General features: G+C 41.9%; 1 protein-coding gene across 2 annotated transcripts in view; it reads left to right on the forward strand.

Moving 5' to 3' along the window:
* The window catches only part of qtrt1 (queuine tRNA-ribosyltransferase 1), a 42,142-nt gene extending 15,777 nt beyond the window's left edge, over positions 1-26,365 (forward strand). For both annotated transcript variants that reach the window (XM_061982279.2, XM_061982277.2), the window contains exons 2-9: positions 953-1,021; positions 1,097-1,235; positions 3,778-3,972; positions 5,311-5,449; positions 5,510-5,585; positions 5,648-5,757; positions 10,488-10,572; positions 26,091-26,365. In XM_061982279.2, the coding sequence (XP_061838263.1) occupies positions 953-1,021; positions 1,097-1,235; positions 3,778-3,972; positions 5,311-5,449; positions 5,510-5,585; positions 5,648-5,757; positions 10,488-10,572; positions 26,091-26,243 (966 nt within the window). In that variant the 3' untranslated portion in view covers positions 26,244-26,365. The remainder of the gene's footprint in view (positions 1-952; positions 1,022-1,096; positions 1,236-3,777; positions 3,973-5,310; positions 5,450-5,509; positions 5,586-5,647; positions 5,758-10,487; positions 10,573-26,090) is intronic.
* The last annotated feature ends 241 nt before the right edge of the window (positions 26,366-26,606 follow it).

Consider the following 26,606-nt stretch of genomic DNA (forward strand, 5'->3'; position numbering starts at 1 on the left):
TTGCAGTGCTATTTCTGTTGAAAAGTTCAAATGATTACATTAGAGATGTGATGTGCCACTTTTCAAGTGTCTGATGGCTTCAATTAATTTGCATTCATTTTTCATATTTTGAATTCTTTTGAAAGGCTTACAAAAAAACTACATTTGAATTGTAATTCCATGCTATTGACAGGACTATTAATTTTAATGAAGTTAGCTTACCATGTTTACAGTATGATAATTGTGATAGAAATGTGAATTTTAGGCACAGAATATTTTTTACAATTGAACAAGGCAGTAGATTATACAAGCTTGGACAGAAAGTTAATAATGACACCAATTTTTTTTTTAATGGAATTGTTTAGTACTGTTTTACCATTTGTTTACTGTAAAAGTTGTTTATACTGTTTATACTTTCAATTAACAAATTGAAGTCTTATGAAAGGTTGACAGGATAACTGGCATTAACTGTCAAAATAATTTCAAACTATTGAAGTTAGCTTACAGAATAAACATGTCAATCAACCCATATGATTTTTGCTGTAATATTTTTGTTTTGAAAAGTCACTGTGACTGATAGAAAAGTGATGGTTTTAGCAACATTTTAACCTGTCTGAATGCTAATAATCATTTTGCGTCGGGGGGCGCAGGAACCCCCCACCAGGACTTTGTCCTGGACCTACCGGGCCCTGCGGCCCCTGGACCTTGGCTACTAGGTTTTTCTGATTTCAAAAGTTGGCAGGTATGCATTATAGATAATTCTAAGTGCCCCTTTTTGTAAGATTGTTAAGGGATGTACGTTGGTTTTATCATTATTTCCCCAAACTTCTGCACAGTAACTTAAGTAAGGATAAATGAGTGAATAGTAGAGTTGCTGGAGGGATTTTCCATCTAGCTCTTGTCGTGCTTGCATCACAACAACATAATCGTTACAGCAGTTATGCCTCAAAGTGTCTTCATTGTGCATCCACAGGGGCCTGACTTGATTGAAAAGGCCAACGGCTTGCATGGATTCATGAACTGGAAAAGAAACCTTTTAACGGTACGTTTTGAAAGACGAAACGGCTACCTGCGGATAGTTCTGTGTTTCTAACGTTGTTGTGTTTTTTGCTTTAAGGACAGTGGAGGCTTCCAGATGGTGTCTCTCGTCGAACTGTCCGAAGTCACGGAGGAAGGGGTCACGTTTAAGTCCCCCTACGACGGAGAAACTATCCTTCTTAGTCCCGAGAAGTCCATCAGCATACAAAACAGTCTTGGTGAGGTTCAAATGATTTAAATTAAGACCGTCTTAACATCCGTCTATCCGTTTTCTTTACAGGTTGTAGTCATTAGAGTTACATGTGTAAATGTGCCGATCAGTGTCGGCGGGTTTTTGTAAAAAAGTATGAAAAAGCCCTTTAATCACAAATGCTGTTTCCCTCTGGCTGACACTGTATGTATGTTTAGTCTCCCGGTCATACTTGCCAACCCTCCCGGATTTTCCGGGAGACTCCCGAAATTCAGCGCCTCTCCCGAAAACCTCCCGGGACAAATTTTCTCCCGAAAATCTCCCGAAATTCGGGCGGAGCTGAGGGCCACGCCCCCTCCAGCTCCATGCGGACCTGAGTGACGTGTTGACAGCCTGTTGTACATGCACATGTGACCCACCCATAATGTGTCACATTTTTGTGTTGATTTATTTAGTTTATTTTGTGGTTTGAATTCGTTTTTGGAGCTGTCATTACACATTTATCAGTATTCACATTGGTCAGTAGGGGGCAGTAGGGCGTTTCTTCCCAATTGAATGCAATCACCTGCAGACCGGAAGTGTCTTGTCATTCTGATGAGCGCGACCAGTCTGTGAACAATTGAAACGTCCTGTGTGCTTTTTCCTCCTGTATAACAGGTTAGTTTTGGTGAATCAACTCACTGAATGATATCCATGTGATCTTTATAAGTTTAAGTACACATTCTGATGGTGGAGCCTAACTCTAAAGTGTTTGTGAGTTGTAGTTTGTATTTGTGAATGAATCCAGTGCACAGCTGCAGTAATCAATACAAAATGGCGACGTGAGTACGCAATGTTTATATAGGAACTTCTGATCCTAATTCAGACTCCCAAATTAGAGCTCCCGTTTTCTTATTGATTTTATAATGTATATTTGTATAATGTGTGTGTTCTGAAATAGTGACAGAGAATAGAACAAGGATGGACAATTCAACCCTTAACTCAATGAGTAGATGAGTGTTATGTGTGTGTATATGTGTAAATAAATGAATATATATATATATATATATATATATATATATATATATATATATATATATATATAATAAAATATATATGTATGTATGTATATATATATATATATATATATATATATATATATATATATATATATATATATAGCTAGAATTCACTGAAAGTCAAGTATTTCTTATATATATACCTACTCAGTGGCCTAGTGGTTAGAGTGTCCGCCCTGAGATCGGTAGGTTGTGGGTTCAAACCCCGGCCGAGTCATACCAAAGACTATAAAAATGGGAGCCATTACCTCCCTGCTTGGCACTCAGCATCAAGGGTTGGAATTGGGGGTTAAATCACCAAAAATGATTCCCGGGCGCGGCCACCGCTGCTGCCCACTGCTCCCCTCACCTCCCAGGGGGTGATCAAGGGTGATGGGTCAAATGCAGAGAATAATTTCGCCACACCTAGTGTGTGTGTGACAATCATTGGTACTTTAACTTTACTTTAACTTTTAACTTTTATATATATATATATATATATATATATATATATATATATATATATATATATATCTTAACCACTTAACACTCCTTAGCGGGTTCCGACTTCCATGGCCACCGTCCTGCTGTCTATATCAACCAGGGTGAGCCCCACCCCTTTCGTGAGCGCACTGCGCGCGGAGTGACCCCTGTTACGCGCCCCCGGCAACAGGGGTGGCGGGCAGGTAAGCTGCGCGGGCGGAGCGCGCGGAGTGACCCCTGTTACGAGCCCCCGGCCACGGGGGTGGCGGGCAGGTAAGCTGCTTACCTGCTGCGCGTGACGCCGGCCGCGGCGAAGGCGGACGAGGCGGGGTGTCGTGCGGTGGGCGCGGTGGTGACCCTGGACGTGCGTCGGGCCCTTCTCGCGGATCTCCTCAGCTACGGCTCCCGGTGGGGCCCTCTCGGGGGAAGGGGCCTCGGTCCCGGACCCCGGCGAGGCGGAGACTCCGTAAAAGTGTCCATCTCTTTTCTTTTTTTTTCTTCTGTTGTGGCATATGCTGCAGGTGCCTGCTCGTTTTTCGTATGTGGGTAACAACATTTAACTATGTATATATATTTACCAATTGGTTTAACTGCCACCCGCCTGAATCTATTTAAAATCTAATTTTTTTTTATTTCAATCGCCCGACCCGACCCGCGGATAAAATCTAATTTTTTTGAATTTCATCCGCGGATAATCCGCGGACTCCGCGGTTGTGCCCGCAAACCGCGCATCTCTAGTGCCCACACAATGCAGACAAGGTAGGTACACTAGACAAAAGTATTGGGACAATTCGGACTAAAAGTAGACAAAAGTATTGGGACACTTAGGACTACCACTGGACAAAAGTATTGGGACACTTACTACTACCGTTGAACAAAAGCATTGGGCAACTGGACAAAAGTATTGGGACACTTACACTGGACAAAAGTATTGGGACACTTGGGACTCAAACTTGACAAAAGTATTGGGACACTTAGGACTAGCACCTGCGAAATACGCGGGCCCGACCAACGCTGCTTGCAGCTTTAATTATCTATGTTCTCTTCTAGGGTCGGACATCATGATGCAGTTGGACGACGTGGTTAGCAGCACGGTGACGGGGCCGCGTGTGGAGGAAGCCATGCACAGGTCCATCCGCTGGTTGGATCGCTGCATAGCGGCCAATAAAAATCCAGACAGACAGAACCTCTTTGCCATCATCCAGGGTGGGCTGAACGCCGGGCTTCGGAAAACCTGTCTTGACGGTACTAATTCTTATTTCTTCTTAGGACAAATTTGAGAGCAAGCTGCAATGAACACTTCGTCCATCCAAAGTGCGAAGTTGCTCTGAAGTGGAAAGGGGTAGGATTAAGTCTTTGCTTCTTCCTACTCCTTTTCGGACATGAAATGAAAATACCCGTATTTTCCGCACCATAAGGCGCCCTGGGTTATAAGCCGCGCCTTCAATGAACGGCATATTTCAAAACTTTGTCCACCTATAAGACGCCCCGTGTTGTAAGCCGCATCTAACTGCGCTAAAGGAATGTCAAAAAAACAGTCAGATAGGTCAGTCAAACTTTAATAATATATTAAAAACCAGCGTGATGTGGGCGCGCATGGAGTCGTATATCAACATGGACGGAGCTGCGTGAAAAAAGCCACCCGGCCTCTTCGCGTAAACTTAAACTTACCTTAAACACTCGCTCATCTTTTCTTCATCCATCCATCCCTTCGAGTTAGCTTTTATGATGACGCCGGCTGGAAAGGTCTCTTTTGGCAAGGTCTTCCTTTTGAATATCACCATGGGTGGAAGTTTCTGGCCATTAGCATGGCAAGCTAGAACCACAGTGAAGGATGACTTCTCATTCCCTGTGGTGCGAATATTCACCGTACGTGCTCCCGTTGTATCCACAGTGCGGTTCACAGGAATATCAAAAGTCAGTGGAACCTCGTCCGTCCATGTTGATAATGTTCTCTGGCCGGATCTTTTTTTCAGCTATCTTGTTTTTACAATATGCACGGATAGTAGCCAGCTTTTCTTGAAAGTCTTTAGGCAGTTGCTGTGAAATAGTAGTCCGTGTGCGGATGGAGAGATTGCGTCTTTTCATGAACCGGATCCCTGTCGCTTAGTAGGAGCCATTTTGTGGTCTTTACAGATGTAAACACACAAAGGAAATGAAACGTACGGAAATATCCGCGCGCTTTTTCTTCTTCTACGCGGGCGGGTGGTTGCTTACAGTAGAAGAAGAAGCGCTTCCTGTTCTATGGGGGCGGGTGCTTACCTTGGCGGTTGCTTGCGTAGAAGAAGAAGCACTTCCTCTTCTACGGGGGAAAAAGATGGCGGCTGTTTACCGTAGTTGCGAGACCGAAACTTTATGAAAATGAATCTTAATATTTATCCATATATAAAGCGCACCGGGTTATAAGGCGCACTGTCAGCTTTTGAGAAAATTTGTGGTTTTTAGGTGCGCCTTATAGTGCGGAAAATACGGTATGTGTAAAATGTGATGTTGCACATGGTCAAAATAAAACTCCACTCAACATGAGAGACTTGGTAAAACAGTGAGCATGATAAATGTTAATAGTCAAACTATGTCTCGCAGAGATGACTAAGCGGGACGTCCCCGGTTTTGCCATCGGAGGTCTAAGCGGAGGCGAAGAGAAGGACGACTTCTGGAGGATGGTGACCCTCAGCACGGACCACCTCCCTCGGGAAAAGCCTCGCTACCTGATGGGCGTCGGGTACGGGAGCGATTGAAGCGATTAGGCTTCTTTGAAACTGACCCGAGATCTGTGTTGCAGATACGCTGTGGATCTGGTCGTGTGCGTGGCTCTGGGATGCGACATGTTCGACTGCGTGTTTCCCACCCGGACCGCCGTAAGATCTCTCAAGCTTCCGCAAAATGTCGATCACACTTCCTGAAGGCTGTCTGCTCTCAGAGGTTCGGCTCGGCGCTGGTGCCCTGGGGGTCCCTGCAGGTGAAACAGAAGCAGTACGCCAAAGACTTCCAGCCCATAGACCCCGACTGCCGGTGTCCCACATGCAAAAGGTGACTTGAACACGACAAGTTCATAGCAAACAACTGAGAACTTTCTCAAGGCACAATTTAAAAGGGGTCATTTTTGTCTACATTTAAAACACGTCCTTTTTTTGATTGATTGAAACTTTTATTAGTAGATTGCACAGTACAGTACATATTCTGTACAATTGACCACTAAATGGTAACACCCCAATAAGTTTTTCACACTTGTTTACTCAGGCATGTGATTTTTCCGTCTAAAGTCGGAATTCCGTCTTTTTTAATCTAGGGGGGAAAAAAATAATTATCTCCCGTTTTTCCGTTTTTTTTCCCGACCCTAAATCAAGATTCGAGACGTAGTTTATATTACGCCGTAGTTGATTGGTCGATATGTTCCTTGTGACCAATCAGGACATCTGTTATGAATGATGACGTTAATAACGTCATCATTCATAATGGTGATTATCGCCATTTTCCATATGTAAACGCATACCTGCCAACTACTGCTTTTCTCTTCTGTTTTCCATCAGTTTGAGCCGGTGTCCTTTTCTTTTTGAAGTGACACAGTTAGTCATATGAAGCCCTCTGGTTCTCCTGCAGATGCCCTCCCACCTCGCCTGTTTAAGGAGGTACTTGCTACTATTGGATCAAGTGTCCTTAACATTATCAATAGTAGCCTCTCTTCTGGAATAGTTCCAGTAGAGTTTAAACATGCAGTGGTACGACCTCTGCTTAAAAAACCCAGCCTCGACCCCTCTCTCCTCTCTAACTTCAGACCTATCTCTAATCTTCCATACATTTCCAAAATATTAGAGAAGGTTGTCTACAGTCAGTTGTTGCCCTTCTTAGAGGATAATGGTATCACTGAGCTGTTCCAGTCCGGTTTTAAAGCCCTCCACAGCACAGAGTCAGCGCTTCTAAAAGTTTTTAACGATATCCTCCTGTCCACTGATTCTGGTAAATATGTTGTCCTGGTGCTTTTAGATCTGTCTGCTGCGTTCCACGCCACCTTAATCACTCGTCTTGAGAACTGTGTGGGCATTAAGGGCGCCGCCCTCAACTGGTTCCGGTCGTACCTAACCGACAGGAGTTTTTGTGTAAAAGTAGACAGTTTTATGTCGTCCACAGCTCCTTTACCACATGGGGTCCCCCAGGGCTCAATCCTTGCCCCAATTTTATTTGCGCTTTACCTTCTCCCCCTTGGTTCTATTTTTAGGAAGTACAGTATTGCATTTCATTTTTATGCCGATGATTGCCAGATTTATTTTCCCATGGCACAAAATAACACGGTTCAACGTCTTATTGACTGCCTGCACGACATCAAAGTCTGGCTTTCAGCTAACTTCCTGAGCCTAAATGAAGATAAAACTGAAGTTATGTTGTTCGGTCCAAGTCGCTCTCCCTCCCCCAACGTTGACCTCGGCACTCTGACCCCGTATCTCAGCGACTCTGTCACAAACCTGGGGGTAAAGTTTGACTCAGATTTTAAATTCGAAAAACAAATCAGCAGCGTCGTTCAAAAAAGCTTTTATCAATTACGCCAAATAGCGAAAGTGAAACCGCTTCTATCAAGACATGATCTTGAGAAATTAATCCACGCCTTTATCTCGACTCGTCTTGATTATTGTAATGCCCTGTATGTTGGCATTAGCCAGGCCTCCCTCGCCCGCCTGCAGCTCGTGCAGAACTCTGCTGCTCGTCTGCTAACACAGACCCACAGACGTGAGCACATCACCCCTATTTTAGCGTCCCTTCACTGGCTCCCTGTGCGTTACCGTATCAATTTTAAACTCCTTTTATTTGTTTTTAAATGTCTAAACAACCTCGCGCCAACCTATCTCTCCGACCTCCTTCAGCCTTACTGCCCCACCCGATTCTTAAGATCAGCCGATCAGCTGCTGTTGACGGTCCCTGACACAAGGCTGAAGCTTAGAGGTGACAGAGCTTTCGCCATTGCTGCTCCCAAGCTCTGGAACAACCTACCTCCGAGTGTTAGACAAGCCTCCTCTCTTCCTGTTTTTAAATCTCTCTTAAAAACATACTTTTATTCCATGGCTTTTAACACTGAGTGATATCCATCCTGCAATGGCGCCCCATAATACACCTGCTGTGATCCTGTTTTTATGTTTTTATTAATTCTATTTTAATTATTTATTTTTTATCGTGTTCTGTTTGTGTTGTGTTGTGTTTGCTCGGTACTCGTTTTATCTTTTAACCTGTTCATTGTACAGCACTTTGGCTACCCCTGTGGTAAATTTTAAATGTGCTTTATAAATAAAGTTGATTTGATTTGATTTGATACTCCGGTTTTCCCGTAATTAGTACGGTTTTCATCAACCTATTCCGGGTTACGATTGCAGTGATAAAAAAAATACGGTTTTTCATTAATTAAAAAAAAAAAAGGGTGAAAACTAGGCGAATTGCACCTTGTGCAGACAAGATTTTTCGATCGGACACGGAGGAATTAGCGATGTAAAAGACCACGTTGGGACAAATAAACACAAGTCTAATGCCGTTGCTAGCGATACAAGTGGAAAACTTTCAACGTTTTTCGTCGCCCAAACATATTCTTTGGATGTGATAAATGCCGAAGTTTTATTTACGGAGGCAATAATTGAGCATGGACTTCCAATCGCACTGGCTGATCACATGGGACAGTTAAATGTTTGTAATGCAACCTTTAAAAATCATTACGCGGTGATCGCGGTCCCAAAAATAAACTTTTCTTGCATGATAATGTCCAGAAAAACTCACTTTATATTACTATAGAGTCCTTTTAACGAATGAGTTTGATGGTTTATCACAAACCTTAAATGAAAGAAGTCCTTTGTTCTCCTGCACCATGCATGCGCTTTGGCCTTGCTTCGTGTTTGGTGCGCAATCCTGTCGGCTGTATTTCACAGCACGTCTTTGACAACTTGAAGTGGCATAAAACATTTAAAACAAAGGGGTTATAGGAACAATCACTTTCAGTGTTTTATGCCACTTCAAGTAAACTTATAAAGTTACCATATCATTTTTGCAGTATGATAAATCTGATAGAATACATTTGGATTTTAGCCACAAAAAGGTAATGACACCAATGTTATCTATTGGAATTGTTTAGTACTGTTATACTGTTAAAAGTGTTTATACTATTTATGCTTTCAAGTCCAAGTTGAAGAAATCTTGTTAAATGTTGACAGCATAACTACCAAAATACAGAAGTATGTCCTTAATATTTTTGCAGTGCTATTTCTGTTGAAAAGTTCAAATGATTACATTAGAGATGTGATGTGCCACTTTTCAAGTGTCTGATGGCTTCAATTAATTTTCATTAATTTTTCATATTTTGAATTCTTTTGAAAGGCTTACAAAAAAACTACATTTGAATTGTAATTCCATGCTATTGACAGGACTATTAATTTTAATGAAGTTAGCTTACCATGTTTACAGTATGATAATTGTGATAGAAATGTGAATTTTAGGCACAGAATATTTTTTACAATTGAACAAGGCAGTAGATTATACAAGCTTGGACAGAAAGTTAATAATGACACCAATTTTTTTTTTTATGGAATTGTTTAGTACTGTTTTACCATTTGTTTACTGTAAAAAGTGTTTATACTTTCAATTAACAAATTGAAGTCTTGTGAAAGGTTGACAGGATAACTGGCATTAACTGTCAAAATAATTTCAAACTATTGAAGTTAGCTTACAGAATAAACATGTCAATCAACCCATATGATTTTTGCTGTAATATTTTTGTTTTGAAAAGTCACTGTGACTGATAGAAAAGTGATGGTTTTAGCAACATTTTAACCTGTCTGAATGCTAATAATCATTTTGCGTCGGGGGGCGAACCTGAACCCCCCACCAGGACTTTGTCCTGGACCTACCGGGGCCTGCGACCCTTGGACCCTGGCTACTAGGTTTTTCTGATTTCAAAAGTTGGCAGGTATGCATATACCGGTAGTAACAGACACCTTCATAACAATATGTAATATGTACAATATACACACTGCAAGTATATATATAATGTAGTAACAGACACCTTCATAATAATATGTAATATGTACAATATACACACTGCAAGTATATATATAATGTAGTAACAGACACCTTCATAACAATATGTAATATGTACAATATACACACTGCAAGTATATATATAATGTAGTAACAGACACCTTCATAACAATATGTAATATGTACAATATACACACTGCAAGTATATATATAATGTAGTAACAGACACCTTCATAACAATATGTAATATGTACAATATACACACTGCAAGTATATATATAATGTAGTAACAGACACCTTCATAATAATATGTAATATGTACAATATACACACTGCAAGTATATATATAATGTAGTAACAGACACTTTCATAACAATATGTAATATGTACAATATACACACTGCAAGTATATATATATAATGTAGTAACAGACACCTTCATAACAATATGTAATATGTACAATATACACACTGCAAGTATATATATAATGTAGTAACAGACACCTTCATAACAATATGTAATATGTACAATATACACACTGCAAGTATATATATAATGTAGTAACTGAGAGCGAGGGTAGTGAATTGTCTTGCCCAAGGACACAACTGCCTTGACTAGGGTGGCTGAAACTGGAATCGAACCAGAAACCCTCAAGTCGCTGGATGGCCGCTCTACCATCTGAGCCACACCTTCACCATATATTGATATCAATTGATAAATAATGCCGCTTCATTTTCTGTCTTCTGTTCCAGACACAGCCGGGCGTACCTGCACGCCCTCTTTAAAAGCGACACGGCAGCCATGCATCACGTCACCATCCACAATATCGCCTACCAGGTAACTATGGTAACCATCCAGCAACCACTACATAGCCTACTAGGAAACATCTCAAGTTGTATTAACTATAGTAACCATCCACAATATCGCCTACCAGGTAACTATAGCAACCATCCATCCAGAATGTTTATAACTATAAATATTTACATCCATCCATTTTCTACCGCTTGTCCCTTTTGGGGTCTCAGCTAGGGCTGCAGCTAACGATTATTTTTCTATCGATTAATCTATAGATTATTTTTTCGATTAATCGGTTAATCTATAGATTATTTTTTTCGATTAATCTATAGATTATTTTTCCTTTTACCGATTTTTTTTTTTATTTAAAATGAAGAGGAAAAAATAAATGTAGGCCAGTTTTTTCAAAAGGCATGGCTTTTATTTACAAAAAAAAAAAGTATGGCCACTCAGTCAACATTGACAACAACAAGACAAAATATTCTGTAACAATGTAAACATTTAAAACTTTTAACATTTAACAATATTAAAAGTAGCTTATTTGCTTTTTAATGTGCAAATATAAAAGTAAACATCCAGTGCAAATCTTAATATTCTGGAATAGTATAAGCATTTAAAAAGTAAAAGTATTGCTTATTTTGCTTTAAAATGTGCAAAAATAAAGATAAACATCCAATACAAAAAAGTGCAAAACGGAAATATTCTGTAACAAGTGTAAACATTTCAACAAAAGTAAAAGTATTGCTTATTTGCTAAAATGTGCAAAAATAAAGCTAAACATCCAATACAAAAAAGTGTACAGTGTAAACATTTCAACAAAAGTAAAAGTATTGCTTATTTTGCTTAATAACACAACAATGATAGTATGATTAAAGTGAAAGTTAATTGTTGGTTTGTACATAGTATATGTAACTGTTAATGTTGTAAAAGGTATTTGCACAACTAATTAACGTTAGCGTTTGTGACACGTCTTGTGCCGTGGGGTTCTTTCAGGACCGACAGACTGAACGCCAGACGGCTTTGCCAGGTTTACAATCTTTTAATTTTACACAAAGTCTTTTCTCTTCCAACTGCGTGGATCGCGCACCTGGGCACGATTGCGGCATCGCTCCCGGCGCGCCTCGCCGCTCACTGGCCGCCGCCGCCTCTCCACAGCGTTAAAGAGGAGCGCGTCTTTGTAAACACTGAACAGGCACGCCAAACGCGCCTCTCAGAGCGAAACGGTGCTTTAGTTTATGAATTTACAACGCAGATACAAATGACACATTCATGTTTTTGTGTAATAATGACAACGTATACGCACGCGGACGATTGACTTGTTGATGGTGATGGCAAGAACGCTGTCGGGGGTTTTCTTTTCAAATGTTCGTTCATAGCCGTTGTGCTGCTATGATAGGCCATTTCCGCTCGACACAGTGTGCATACAACAACATTATTAGGCCGTTTATTGAAATACTCCCACACTTTTGACGACTTTTGGCGTGCTTTTTTCCCCTCGCTCGCATCGTCTGCTTTGCGCTCCGCCATGACAGTAAAGTAGAGTGACGTAAATATGCGACGCGCCGACGCACCAAAACGGCGTCGACGTATTTACGTAACCGATGACGTCGACTACGTCGACGCGTCGTTTCAGCCTTAGTCTCAGCTGCACTCGGGTGGAAGACGGGGTACACCCTGGACAAGTCACCACCTCATCACAGGGCCAACACAGATAGACAACATTCACACACTAGGGACCATTTAGTGTTGCCAATCAACCTATCCCCAGGTGCATGTCTTTGGAGGTGGGAGGGGCCTATCCCCAGGTGCATGTCTTTGGAGGTGGGAGGGGCCTATCCCCAGGTGCATGTCTTTGGAATTTGAAATTTACATATGCATAAAAAAAATTATTTTGTATTATTATTTAAATGAATTACGTAACATTTATGACAACCTTTTTCCAAAACACATTATAGAATGTGAGATATAACAGGATAATGCATACATTTATCATTTGTTTTCAAAAAGCTTACAAAAAAGTGGGACCCCGAACATTTACTGTGGGACCCCATTTTTATGACTTGATGGGGTCCCTGGGACCCCATTTTGATCATTCCTAGCGCCAACACTGACAGTATAATGCATACATTTTAATAATTTGTTTTCAAAACGCTTACAAAAAAGTTGGACCCCAAAAGTGTACTGTGGGACCATAATTGTATGACTTGATAGCCAGGGACCCCATTTTTATCATTCCTAGCGCCAACACTGATGGAGTATTGGTGCATGCAGAACAGCAGCAGCTACGGAGTTTAACTACATTAATACTAATCAAATATCATCCCGGGGGCCAATGTTTTTTCTCATGGATGAATTGATCCATGACAGAAGTATGAATATGCAGCTTGCATACATTGCCTGTGAAGGCACCAGTTTATATTAAAACCCATTTCTGTTCTCTCCTATGAGAGGAAAAACTATTTAGAAATGTATTTTTCTTCTTTGGGAGGAAGGCACACTCATTCACTGCTCTTTTTATGAGGACACTTTGAGCGGACGTTCGTGTGACAGGACATTGTGTGCCGTGTGACTCACCCTTTAAAGTCTGCAAAGTGACATTAAGCAAACAGTGAGGAGGGTCATGTAGTGAGACATGTGTCCCACAACATAACACACACACACACACACACACATGCATTTAAGTGAAAGCCTTCTCTATCCCATTTAAGCTGCACCATCTGGTTGACTCATTGATTGGATGCTTCTTGGTCCCCTGAGGGCGAATCTCAGCGGACTACTGGCCTTTTTATTTAGCCCCGTGTTTGTCAAATATTAGCATTGTTACCTGTCAGCTCGCCCTGTGGGGATGTTTTTGTATTTATTTTTTTTACCTTGTACACTGCAAAAAGTGAAATCTAAGTAAGATGAAATATCTCCAATAAGGGTGATATTTGATTATTTTCTGTCTGATAAGATCATTCTTCTCACTAAGCAGATTTTATGTTAGTGTTTTACTTGTTTTAAGGGTTTTGGTCCTAAATGATCTAAAAGATATTACATCTTGTTGCTGAGATTTGATGACCTATATTGAGTAAAACATGCTTGAAACTATTTGTGTCCAAAACACACCCAGCAATGGTGCACAGGAAGGCAGGGAAGAAGAGGGGAAAAGGCAGCCAAAATGGTCAAAAGTCCCAATTTTGTCCAAGATACTTCCCCGGGTTCCAGTCCCACGAGTCCCGCCGCCAGCCGCACAAGTCCCGGGATGCAAAAAATGTCCAAAACGCAAAAGTGAGAAAAGTCGTCAAAAGTCCCCAAAAATGTACAAAATACTTACCCAGGTTGGAGTCCCACAAGTCCCACTGCCGGCTGCACAAAATGTCCATAAGACACCCAGCAAAGTCCCACGGGGAGGGGGGTTAAAAGTTGGAAAAGTCGGCAAAAGTCCCAAAAATGTTCAAAATACCTACCCAGGTTGGAGTCCCACATGAGTCTCAACCTTGAACCTGGGTGTGATTTTTGAACATTTTACCGACTTTTCTCACTTTTCTCCCGCCTTTTGGGACTTTGCTTGGCGCATTTTGGACATTTTGGGCATCCCGGCCGGCGGCGAGACTTGTGGGACTCCAACCTGGGTAGGTGTTTTGAACATTTTTGGGACTTTTGCCGACTTTTCCAACTTTTATCCCCCCCTGTGGGTGTGTTATGGACATTTTGGGAATCCTGGGACTTGCGCGGCCATACATAAGATTGTATGTTATTTTACTTGTTTTAAGTGTTTTGGTCCTAAATGATCTCAGTAAGATATTACAGCTTGTTGCTGAGATTTGATGACCTATATTGAGTAAAACATGCTTGAAACTATTTTTGTCCAAAACACACCCAGCAATGGTGCACAGGAAGGCGGGGAAGAAGAGGGGAAAAGGCGGCCGAAATGGTCAAAAGTCCCAATTTTGTCCAAAATACTTCCCCGCGTTCCAGTCCCACGAGTCCCGCCGCCGGCCGCACAAGTCCCGGGATGCAAAAAATGTCCAAAACGCAAAAGTGAGAAAAGTCGTCAAAAGTCCCCAAAAATGTTCAAAATACCTACCCAGGTTGGAGTCCCACAAGTCCCACTGCCGGCCGCACAAAACGTCCATAAGACACCCAGCAAAGTCCCACGGGGAGGGGGGTTAAAAGTTGGAAAAGTCGGCAAAAGTCCCAAAAATTTTCAAAATACCTTCCCAGGTTGGAATCCCACATGAGTCTCAACCTTGAACCTGGGTGTGATTTTTGAACATTTTACCGACTTTTCTCACTTTTCTCCCCGCATTTGGGACTTTGCTGGGCGCGTTTTGGACATTTTGGGCATCCCGGCCGGCGTTAGGACTTGTGGGGCTCCAACCTGGGTAGGTGTTTTGAACATTTTTGGGACTTTTGCCGACTTTTCCAACTTTTATCCCCCCCTGTGGGTGTGTTATGGACATTTTGGGAATCCTGGGACTTGCCATACATAAGATTTTATGTTATTTTACTTGTTTTCAGTGTTTTGGTCCTAAATGATCTCAGTAAGATATTACAGTTTGTTGCTGAGATTTGATGACCTATATTGAGTAAAACATGCTTGAAACTATTTTTGTCCAAAACACACCCAGCAATGGTGCACAGGAAGTCGGGGAAGAAGAGGGGAAAAGGCAGCCAAAATGGTCAAAAGTCCCAATTTTGTCCAAAATACTTCCCCGCGTTCCAGTCCCACGAGTCCCGCCGCCGGCCGCACAAGTCCCGGGATGCAAAAAATGTCCAAAACGCAAAAGTGAGAAAAGTCGTCAAAAGTCCGCAAAAATGTTCAAAATACCTACCCAGGTTCAAGTCCCACTGCCGGCCGCCCAAAATGTCCATAAGACACCCAGCAAAGTCCCACGGGGAGGGGGGGGTTAAAAGTTGGAAAAGTCGGCAAAAGTCCCCAAAATGTTCAAAATACCTTCCCAGGTTGGAGTCCTACATGAGTCTCAACCTTGAACCTGGGTGTGATTTTTGAACATTTTACCGACTTTTCTCACTTTTCTCCCGCTTTTTGGGACTTTGCTGGGCGCGTTTTGGACATTTTGGGCATCCCGGCCGGCAGCGAGACTTGTGGGACTCTAACCTGGGTAGGTGTTTTGAACATTTTTGGGACTTTTGCCGACTTTTCCAACTTTTATCCCCCCCTGTGGGTGTGTTATGGACATTTTGGGAATCCTGGGATTTGCGCGGCCATACATAAGATTTTATGTTATTTTACTTGTTTTAAGTGTTTTGGTACTAAATGATCTCAGTAAGATATTACAGCTTGTTGCTGAGATTTGATGACCTATATTGAGTAAAACATGCTTGAAACTATTTTTGTCCAAAACACACCCAGCAATGGTGCACAGGAAGGCGGGGAAGAAGAGGGGAAAAGGCAGCCAAAATGGTCAAAAGTCCCAATTTTGTCCAAAATACTTCCCCGCGTTCCAGTCCCACGAGTCCCGCACAAGTCCCGGGATGCAAAAAATGTCCAAAACGCAAAAGTGAGAAAAGTCGTCAAAAGTCCCCAAAAATGTTCAAAATACCTACCCAGGTTGGAGTCCCACAAGTCCCGCTGCCGGCCGCACAAAATGTCCATAAGACACCCAGCAAAGTCCCACGGGGAGGGGGGTTAAAAGTTGGAAAAGTCGGCAAAAGTCCCAAAAATTTTCAAAATACCTACCCAGGTTGGAGTCCCACATGAGTCTCAACCTTGAACCTGGGTGTGATTTTTGAACATTTTACCAACTTTTCTCACTTTTCTCCCGCCTTTTGGGACTTTGCTGGGCGCGTCTTGGACACTTTGGGCATCCCGGCCGGCGGCGAGACTTGTGGGACTCCAACCTGGGTAGGTGTTTTGAACATTTTTGGGACTTTTGCCGACTTTTCCAACTTTTATCCCCCCCCCCTGTGGGTGTGTTATTGACATTTTGGGAATCCTGGGACTTGCGCGGCCATACATAAGATTTTATGTTATTTTACTTGTTTTAAGTGTTTTGGTCCTAAATGATCTCAGTAAGATATTACAGCTTGTTGCTGAGATTTGATGACCTATATTGAGTAAAACATGCTTGAAACTATTTTTGTCCAAAACACACCCAGCAATGGTGCACAGGAAGGCGGGGAAGAAGAGGGGAAAAGGCGGCCAAAATGGTCAAAAGTCCCAAATTTGTCCAAAATACTTCCCCGCGTTCCAGTCCCACGAGTCCCGCCGCTGGCCGCACAAGTCCCGGGATGCAAAAAATGTCCAAAACGCAAAAGTGAGAAAAGTCGTCAAAAGTTCGCAAAAATGTACAAAATACCTACCCAGGTTCAAGTCCCACTGCCGGCCGCACAAAACGTCCATAACACACCCAGCAAAGTCCCACGGGAGGGGGGTTAAAAGTTGGAAAAGTCGGCAAAAGTCCCAAAAATGTTCAAAATACCTTCCCAGGTTGGAGTCCCACATGAGTCTCAACCTTGAACCTGGGTGTGATTTTTGAACATTTTACCGACTTTTCTCACTTTTCTCCCGCCTTTTGGGACTTTGCTTAGCGCGTTTTGGACATTTTGGGCATCCCGGCCGGCGAGACTTGTGGGACTCCAACCTGGGTATGTGTTTTGAACATTTTTGGGACTTTTGCCGACTTTTCCAACTTTTATCCCCCCCTGTGGGTGTGTTATGGACATTTTGGGAATCCTGGGACTTGCGCGGCCATACATAAGATTTTATGTTATTTTACTTGTTTTAAGTGTTTTGGTCCTAAATGATCTCAGTAAGATATTACAGCTTGTTGCTGAGATTTGATGACCTATATTGAGTAAAACATGCTTGAAACTATTTTTGTTCAAAACACACCCACAATGGTGCACAGGAAGGCGGGGAAGAAGAGGGGAAAAGGCGGCCGAAATGGACAAAAGTCCCAATTTTGTCCAAAATACTTCCCTGCGTTCCAGTCCCACGAGTCACGCCGCCGGCCGCACAAGTCCCGGGATGCAAAAAATGTCCAAAACGCAAAAGTGAGAAAAGTCGTCAAAAGTTCGCAAAAATGTTCAAAATACCTACCCAGGTTGGAGTCCCACAAGTCCCACTGCTGGCCGGGATGCCCAAAATGTCCATAACACACCCAGCAAAGTCCCACGGGGAGGGGGGTTAAAAGTTGGAAAAGTCGGCAAAAGTCCCAAAAATGTTCAAAATACCTTCCCAGGTTGGAGTCCCACATGAGTCTCAACCTTGAACCCGGGTGTGATTTTTGAACATTTTATCAACTTTTCTCACTTTTCTCCCGCCTTTTGGGACTTTGCTGGGCGCGTTTTGGACATTTTGGGCATCCTGGCCGGCGGCGAGACTTGTGGGACTCCAACCTGGGTAGGTGTTTTGAACATTTTTGGGACTTTTGCCGACTTTTCCAACTTTTATCCCCCCCTGTGGGACTCGGCTAGGTGTGTTATGGACATTTTGGGCATCCCGGGACCATACATAAGATTTTATGTTAGAGTGTTTTACTTGTTTTAAGTGTTTTGGTCCTAAATGATCTCAGTAAGATATTACAGCTTGTTGCTGAGATGTGATGACCTATATTGAGTAAAACATGCTTGAAACTAGAATATCAAGTGTTGCAAAGCTGTGTCATCAACACTCACAAGTAGGGATGATGTTTGTTAAGAAATAATCGAGTTCGAGGCCATTATCGAATCTTCTTATCGAACCGATTCCTTATCGATTCTCTTATGGAATCCAGATAGGTTGTTGTATGTGGGGAAAAAACATAATATTTGGTTTAACAAAAGCTCACTTTTATTTTATATATATAAAAAAAATATATATATATGACTGTTGTTATCCCCCTAAAAAAATAAAATAAATAAATATTGACTGTTGTTACCCATGGTATAGTATTTTTATTTTTTTGTCATAAAAAAATACAATCATGTGTGCTTACGGACTGTATCCCTGCAGACTGTATTGATATATAATGTAGGAACCAGAATATTTTTTTTAGTTTTTTTGGGGTTGGTGCACTAATTGTAAGTGTATTTTGTGTTTTTTATGTTGATTTAATAAAAAATAAAAAATAAGTTTATTTTTATTTCTTTTGCGGCCCGGTACCAATCGATCTACGGACCAGTGGTTGGGAACCACTGGTGTAGGCTACAAGATAACGTTAACAAAAAGGCTAACGTTGATGTTACCGTTAGCCACTGACTATGCTTAGTTAACGTTAGTCTAGCTAACATTACTGCAATCCTGGATTGACATACGAGCTAACGTTGTTTTAGCCTAAAGGCTACGAGTGAGCAGATATGGAAATTAACCAGCAACAGTTAACGTTAGTTACTCACCAGCACGATCACTGGAATTGGCGCTGCAGGTTGAAGCAGAGGAAGAGAAGCATGCTTCTCCACGACACCTTTCTCTAACCTTCAGGTTATGTGCAGCCTGAACATGTTTCAACATGCTTGTTTTACTCCCCCCCTTACATGAGAGCGAAGCCTGGCATTAATTGCAGATAGCCGTTTCCTCCTCGTATTTTTTTGTAAAATGAAGCCATGCCTTGAGACGTTTTTTTTCCGGTCCATTGTTGTTGCTGCTTTCTGTATCTGCCGCCTAATGACTGAGCTACGTCATTTCCTGGGACGTGCCACAGGGCATTTCCTAGTAAAAAAAAAGGGATTGGAATAAAGAACCAACTCTTTTTCTTTACTATAGTGGCCTCGATAACGGGACCCGGTTCTCAAAAAGGGATGCGAGTCCATGGAATAGGTTCTTTTCTTATCGAAGAACCGGGAGAACCGGTTTCGAACATCATCCCTACTCACAAGTATACAACTACTTTTTTTAAAGTAATCATTTCTTAATTCAAGCATGAAAAAAAAATTCATGACTTTGACATAATTGTGTCTCATAATTAAAACAGATCAATCAATCAATCAATGTTTATTTATATAGCCCTAAATCACAAGTGTCTCAAAGGGCTGCACAAGCCACAACGACAGCCTCGGTACAAAGCCCACATAAGGGCAAGGAAAAACTCACCCCAGTGGGACGTCGATGTGAATGACTATGAGAAATCTTGGAGAGGACTGCATATGTGGGTAACCCCCCCCCCCCCCCCCTCTAGGGGAGACCGAATGCAATGGATGTCGAGTGGGTCTGACATAATATTGTGAGAGTCCAGTCCATAGTGGATCCAACATAATAGTGTGAGAGTCCAGTCCATAGTGGATCTAACATAATAGTGTGAGAGTCCAGTCCATAGTGGATCTAACATAATAGTGTGAGAGTCCAGTCCATAGTGGATCTAACATAATAGTGAGAGTCCAGTCTATAGTGGATCTAACATAATAGTGTGAGAGTCCAGTCCATAGTGGATCTAACATAATAGTGTGAGAGTCCAGTCCATAGTGGATCTAACATAATAGTGTGAGAGTCCAGTCCATAGTGGATCTAACATAATAGTGAGAGTCCAGTCTATAGTGGATCTAACATAATAGTGTGAGAGTCCAGTCCATAGTGGATCTAACATAATAGTGTGAGAGTCCAGTCCATAGTGGATCTAACATAATAGTGTGAGAGTCCAGTCCATAGTGGATCTAACATAATAGTGAGAGTCCAGTCTATAGTGGATCTAACATAATAGTGTGAGAGTCCAGTCCATAGTGGATCCAACATAATAGTGTGAGAGTCCAGTCCATAGTGGATCTAACATAATAGTGAGAGTCCAGTCCATAGTGGATCTAACATAATAGTGAGAGTCCAGTCCATAGTGGATCCAACATAATAGTATGAGAGTCCAGTCCATAGTGGATCTAACATAATAGTGAGAGTCCAGTCCATAGTGGATCTAACATAATAGTGTGAGAGTCCAGTCCATAGTGGATCTAACATAATAGTGAGAGTCCAGTCCATAGTGGATCCAACATAATAGTATGAGTCCAGTCCATAGTGGATCCAACATAATAGTGAGAGTCCAGTCCATAGTGGATCTAACATAATAGTATGAGTCCAGTCCATAGTGGATCCAACATAATAGTGTGAGAGTCCAGTCCATAGTGGATCCAACATAATAGTGAGAGTCCAGTCCATAGTGGATCTAACATAATATTGTGAGAGTCCAGTCCATAGTGGATCTAACATAATAGTGAGAGTCCAGTCTATAGTGGATCTAACATAATAGTGTGAGAGTCCAGTCCATAGTGGATCTAACATAATAGTGTGAGAGTCCAGTCCATAGTGGATCTAACATAATAGTGTGAGAGTCCAGTCCATAGTGGATCTAACATAATAGTGTGAGAGTCCAGTCCATAGTGGATCTAACATAATAGTGTGAGAGTCCAGTCCATAGTGGATCTAACATAATAGTGTGAGAGTCCAGTCCATAGTGGATCTAACATAATAGTGAGAGTCCAGTCCATAGTGGATCTAACATAATAGTGAGAGTCCAGTCCATAGTGGATCCAACATAATAGTATGAGAGTCCAGTCCATAGTGGATCTAACATAATAGTGAGAGTCCAGTCCATAGTGGATCTAACATAATAGTGTGAGAGTCCAGTCCATAGTGGATCTAACATAATAGTGAGAGTCCAGTCCATAGTGGATCCAACATAATAGTATGAGTCCAGTCCATAGTGGATCCAACATAATAGTGAGAGTCCAGTCCATAGTGGATCTAACATAATAGTATGAGTCCAGTCCATAGTGGATCCAACATAATAGTGTGAGAGTCCAGTCCATAGTGGATCCAACATAATAGTGAGAGTCCAGTCCATAGTGGATCTAACATAATAGTGTGAGAGTCCAGTCCATAGTGGATCTAACATAATAGTGTGAGAGTCCAGTCCATAGTGGATCTGACATAATAGTGTGAGTGTCCAGTCCATAGTGGATCTAACATAATAGTGAGAGTCCAGTCCATAGTGGATCTAACATAATAGTGAGAGAGTCCAGTCCATAGTGGATCTAACATAATAGTGTGAGAGTCCAGTCCATAGTGGATCTAACATAATAGTGTGAGAGTCCAGTCCATGGTGGATCTAACATAATAGTGTGAGAGTCCAGTCCATAGTGGATCTAGCATAAGAGTGTGAGAGTCCAGTCCATAGTGGATCTAACATAATAGTGTGAGAGTCCAGTCCATAGTGGATCCAACATAATAGTAAGAGTCCAGTCCATAGTGGATCTAACATAATAATGTGAGAGTCCAGTCCATAGTGGATCTAACATAATAGTGTGAGAGTCCAGTCCATAGTGGATCTAACATAATAGTGTGAGAGTCCAGTCCATAGTGGATCTAACATAATAGTGAGAGTCCAGTCCATAGTGGATCTAACATAATAGTGAGAGTCCAGTCCATAGTGGATCTAACATAATAGTGAGAGTCCAGTCCATAGTGGATCTAACATAATAGTGTGAGAGTCCAGTCCATAGTGGATCTAACATAATATTGTGAGAGTCCAGTCCATAGTGGATCTAACATAATAGTGTGAGAGTCCAGTCTATAGTGGATCTAACATAATAGTGTGAGAGTCCAGTCCATAGTGGATCTAACATAATATTGTGAGAGTCCAGTCCATAGTGGATCTAACATAATAGTAAGAGTCCAGTCCATAGTGGATCTAACATAATAGTAAGAGTCCAGTCCATAGTGGATCCAACATAATAGTAAGAGTCCAGTCCATAGTGGATCTAACATAATAGTAAGAGTCCAGTCCATAGTGGGGTCAGCAGGACACCATCCCGAGCGGAGACGGGTCAGCAGCGCAGAGATGTTCCCAGCCGATGCACAGGCGAGCGGTCCACCCCGGGTCCCGACTCTGGACAGCCAGCACTTCATCCATGGCCACCGGACCTGTGCCCCCCCCCCCCCCACAAGGAAAAGGGGAGCAGAGGAGAAAAGAAAAGAAACGGCAGATCAACTGGTCTAAAAGGGGGGTCTATTTAAAGGCTAGAGTATACAAATGAGTTTTAAGATGAGACTTAAATGCTTCTAGATGACAGCCAAATGGACTTTGCTGTTTTATTTTCAATGAAACAATAGAAAATAGGTACTCATATAGTAGTACACTTGTTATTAGTGAGAATATACTTATTTTAAGGTATTTTTGGGTTCATTGAAGTTAGCTAATTTAACTTGTTTTGGAAAGTCTTGACAAGCCAAATGTTCTTGTTCTATTGGCAGATCATTTTGCTTAGTTCAAATAAAATACCCCTCATTTTTGTATTTTTAGGGCCCGCATGGCCCATTGCATAAGGACTCCCACAGGGAGTCCTTATGCAATGGGACATAAGGACCTATTGAATTTGTAAGGTTTTATTGCAGCTCTTTGAGCTGCAATTTGACCCACTTAACATGCTTCAAAACTCACCATATTTGACGCACACCAAAATTGCCTTTTGATAAAAAAACCAAACCCCAAAAATAAAAACTGCGCTCTAGCGCCCCCTAGGGGAAAAAAAAACCTAGACTGCCTGTAACTCCCACTAGGAAGGTCGGAGAGACATGAAACAAAAACCTCTATGTAGGTCTGACTCAGACCTAGATTTCATTATAGTACATTCTCGGGCTAAAATGAACAGGAAGTTGGTAATTCCCCCTTCAAGACAAAAAAGTACTAAAAACAGTCACTTTTGCCTCTTTGAGCTGTAATTTGACCCCCTTAACATGCTTCAAAACTCACCAAACTGAACACACACATCAGGACTGGCAAAAATTGCGATCTAAAAAAAAAACCTAACCCCAAATCTAAAAATTGCGCTCTACTGCAATTTTTTAATAAAACGCAAAAAAAACTGCTCCTCGGAAGAAAAAAATGACAAATCTGCCTGTAACTCCCACTGGGAAAGTCGGAGAGACATGGAACAAAAACCTCTATGTACCGTATTTTCCGCACCATAAGGCGCCCTGGGTTAAAAGCCGCGCCTTCAATGAACGGCATATTTCAAAACTTTGTCCACCTATAAGCCGCCCCGTGTTGTAAGCCGCATCTAACTGCGCTAAAGGAATGTCAAAAAAACAGTCAAATAGGTCAGTCAAACTTTAATAATATATTAAAACCAGCGTGATGTGGGCGCGCATGGAGTCGTATATCAACATGGACAGAGCTGCGTGAAAAAAGCCACCCGGCCTCTTCGCGTAAACTTAAACTTACCTTTACCACTCGCTCATCTTTTCTTCATCCATCCCTTCGAGTTAGCTTTTTATGATGACGCCGGCTGGAAAGGTCTCTTTTGGCAAGGTCTTCCTTTTGAATATCACCATGGGTGGAAGTTTCTGGCCATTAGCATGGCAAGCTAGAACCACAGTGAAGGATGACTTCTCATTCCCTGTGGTGCGAATATTCACCGTACGTGCTCCCGTTGTATCCACAGTGCGGTTCACAGGAATATCAGTTGCTGTGAAATAGTAATCCGTGTGCGGATGGAGAGATTGCGTCTTTTCATGAACCGGATCCCTGACGCTTAGTAGGAGCTATTTTGTGGTCTTTACAGATGTAAACACACAAAGGAAATGAAACGTACGGTATATCCGCGCGCTTTTTCTTCTACGCGGGCGGGTGGTTGCTTACAGTAGAAGAAGAAGCGCTTCCTGTTCTATGGGGGCGGGTGCTTACCTTGGCGGTTGCTTGCGTAGAAGAAGAAGCGCTTCCTGTTCTACCGGGAAAAAAGATGGCGGCTGTTTACCGAAGTTGCGAGATCGAAACTTTATGAAAATGAATCGTAATATTAATCCATATATAAAGCGCACCGGGTTATAAGCCGCACTGTCAGCTTTTGAGTAAATTTGTGGTTTTTAGGTGCGGCTAATAGTGCGGAAAATACGGTAGGTCTCACTTAGACCTACATTTCATAGATTGAAAAATCAACAGGAAGTTTGCTATTCCCCCTTCAAAACAATTTTTTTGTAAAAACCGGTCACCTTCCTTCAAAAACTATCTCCTCTGAGCGCGTTTTGTCGTTTCGGCTTCAAACTAACACAGGAGAGAGATTGAACCCTTGTGATTACAACGACAGAAGCGCTTTTTTTCTAACTGCTCCGGTTTTGATTTTATGACCCTTCAAAGACCCGCTGCGCTGATGCTGCTGCGCTGCTGTTTTTTTAAGATGGCTGCTTAAAAGCAGGAAGCACCAACGTGCCCACACAATGCAGACAAGGTAGGTACACTAGACAAAAGTATTGGGACACTTCAGACTAAAAGTAGACAAAAGTATTGGGACACTTAGGACTAGCACCTGCCAAATACGCGGGCCCGACCAATGCTGCTTGCAGCTTTAATTTAACTTGTTTTGGAAAGTCTTGACAAGCCAAATGTTCTTGTTCTATTGGCAGATCATTTTGCTTAGTTCAAATAAAATACCCCTCATTTTTGTATTATTAGGGCCCGCATGGCCCATTGCATAACCTTATGCAATGGGACATAAGGACCTATTGAATTTGTAAGGTTTTATTGCAGCTCTTTGAGCTGCAATTTGACCCACTTAACATGCTTCAAAACTCACCATATTTGACGCACACGTCAGGACCTGCGAAAATTGCCTTTTGATGAGAAAACCAAACCCCAAAAATAAAAATTGCGCTCCAACGCCCCCTAGAAAAAAAAAAAACTAGACTGCCTGTAACTCCCACTAGGAAGGTCGGAGAGACATGAAACAAAAACCTTTCATTATAGTACATTCTCGGGCTAAAATCAACAGGAAGTTGGTAATTCCCCCTTCAAGACAAAAAAGTACTAAAAACAGTCACTTTTGCCTCTTTGAGCTGTAATTTGACCCCCTTAACATGCTTCAAAACTCACCAAACTGAACACACACATCAAGACTGGCTAAAATTGCGATCTAAAAAAAAAACAACCTAACCCCAAATCTAAAAATTGCGCTCTACTGCAATTTTTTAATAAAACGCAAAAAAAACTGCTCCTCGGAAGAAAAAAAATGACAAAACTGCCTGTAACTCCCACTGGGAAAGTCGGAGAGACATGAAACAAAAACCTCTATGTAGGTCTCACTTAGACCTACATTTCATAGATTGAAAAATCAACAGGAAGTTTGCTATTCCCTCTTCAAAACAATTTTTTTGTAAAAACCGGTCACCTTCTTTCAAAAACGAACTCCTCTGAGCGTGTTTGTTGTTTCAGCTTCAAACTAACACAGGAGAGAGATTGAACCCTTGTGATTACAACGACAGAAGCGCTTTTTTTCTAACTGCTCCGGTTTTGATTTTATGAGCCTTCAAAGACCCGCTGCGCTGATGCTGCTGCGCTGCTGTTTTTTTAAGATGGCTGCTTAAAAGCAGGAAGCACCAACATGCCCACACAATGCAGACAAGGTAGGTACACTAGACAAAAGTCTTGGGACACTTCAGACTAAAAGTAGACAAAAGTATTGGGACACTTAGGACTAGCACCTGCCAAATACGCGGGCCCGACCAATGCTTGCAGCTTTAATTGTTTCTTGTTTTTGAACACTGACTTTTTGCAGTGTGAGAGTGCAAATTGAGAAGAATGAATGTGCTTCCGGTCACATGTGGTTATTGTGGCCCTGCTCAAACAACAAATATATTTATTTCCCCTCACCCGCAGCTCAACCTGATGCGCTGCGTGCGACAGAGCATCGTGGAGGGCCGCTTCCCGGATTTTATACGCACGTTTATGCGACGGCTGTTCCCCTCCTGCGACCTGTACCCTCGCTGGGCCGTGGACGCTTTGGCCTCCGTCAACATCACTTTGGAATAACTCTTTTATTCTGCTGCACATGGACACATTTTTATATATCTTTTTAAACTTATTTTTTGTATTTTTTTTTACAGACAATCCATTTCTTCTTTGTACAAAAGCAGTGAAGTTGTCACCTTGTGTAAATGGTAAATAAAAAGAGAATACAACAAATCCTTTTCAACTTATATTCAATTGAATAGACTGCAAAGACAAGATATTTCATGTTCACACTGAGAAACTAAATAATTATGAACAGGCCCGGCCCTAACCAATCTGGCGCCCTAGGCAAGATTTTAGGTGGCTCCCCCCCCCACATCGGCAGTGAAGTGTATATACTCACAAGAAACCGAATAGCTTTGTGTTTGACCTTTTTTTTTTTAC

This window comes from Nerophis lumbriciformis, linkage group LG24 (assembly GCF_033978685.3).
Source record: "Nerophis lumbriciformis linkage group LG24, RoL_Nlum_v2.1, whole genome shotgun sequence".
Classification (NCBI taxonomy): domain Eukaryota; kingdom Metazoa; phylum Chordata; class Actinopteri; order Syngnathiformes; family Syngnathidae; genus Nerophis; species Nerophis lumbriciformis.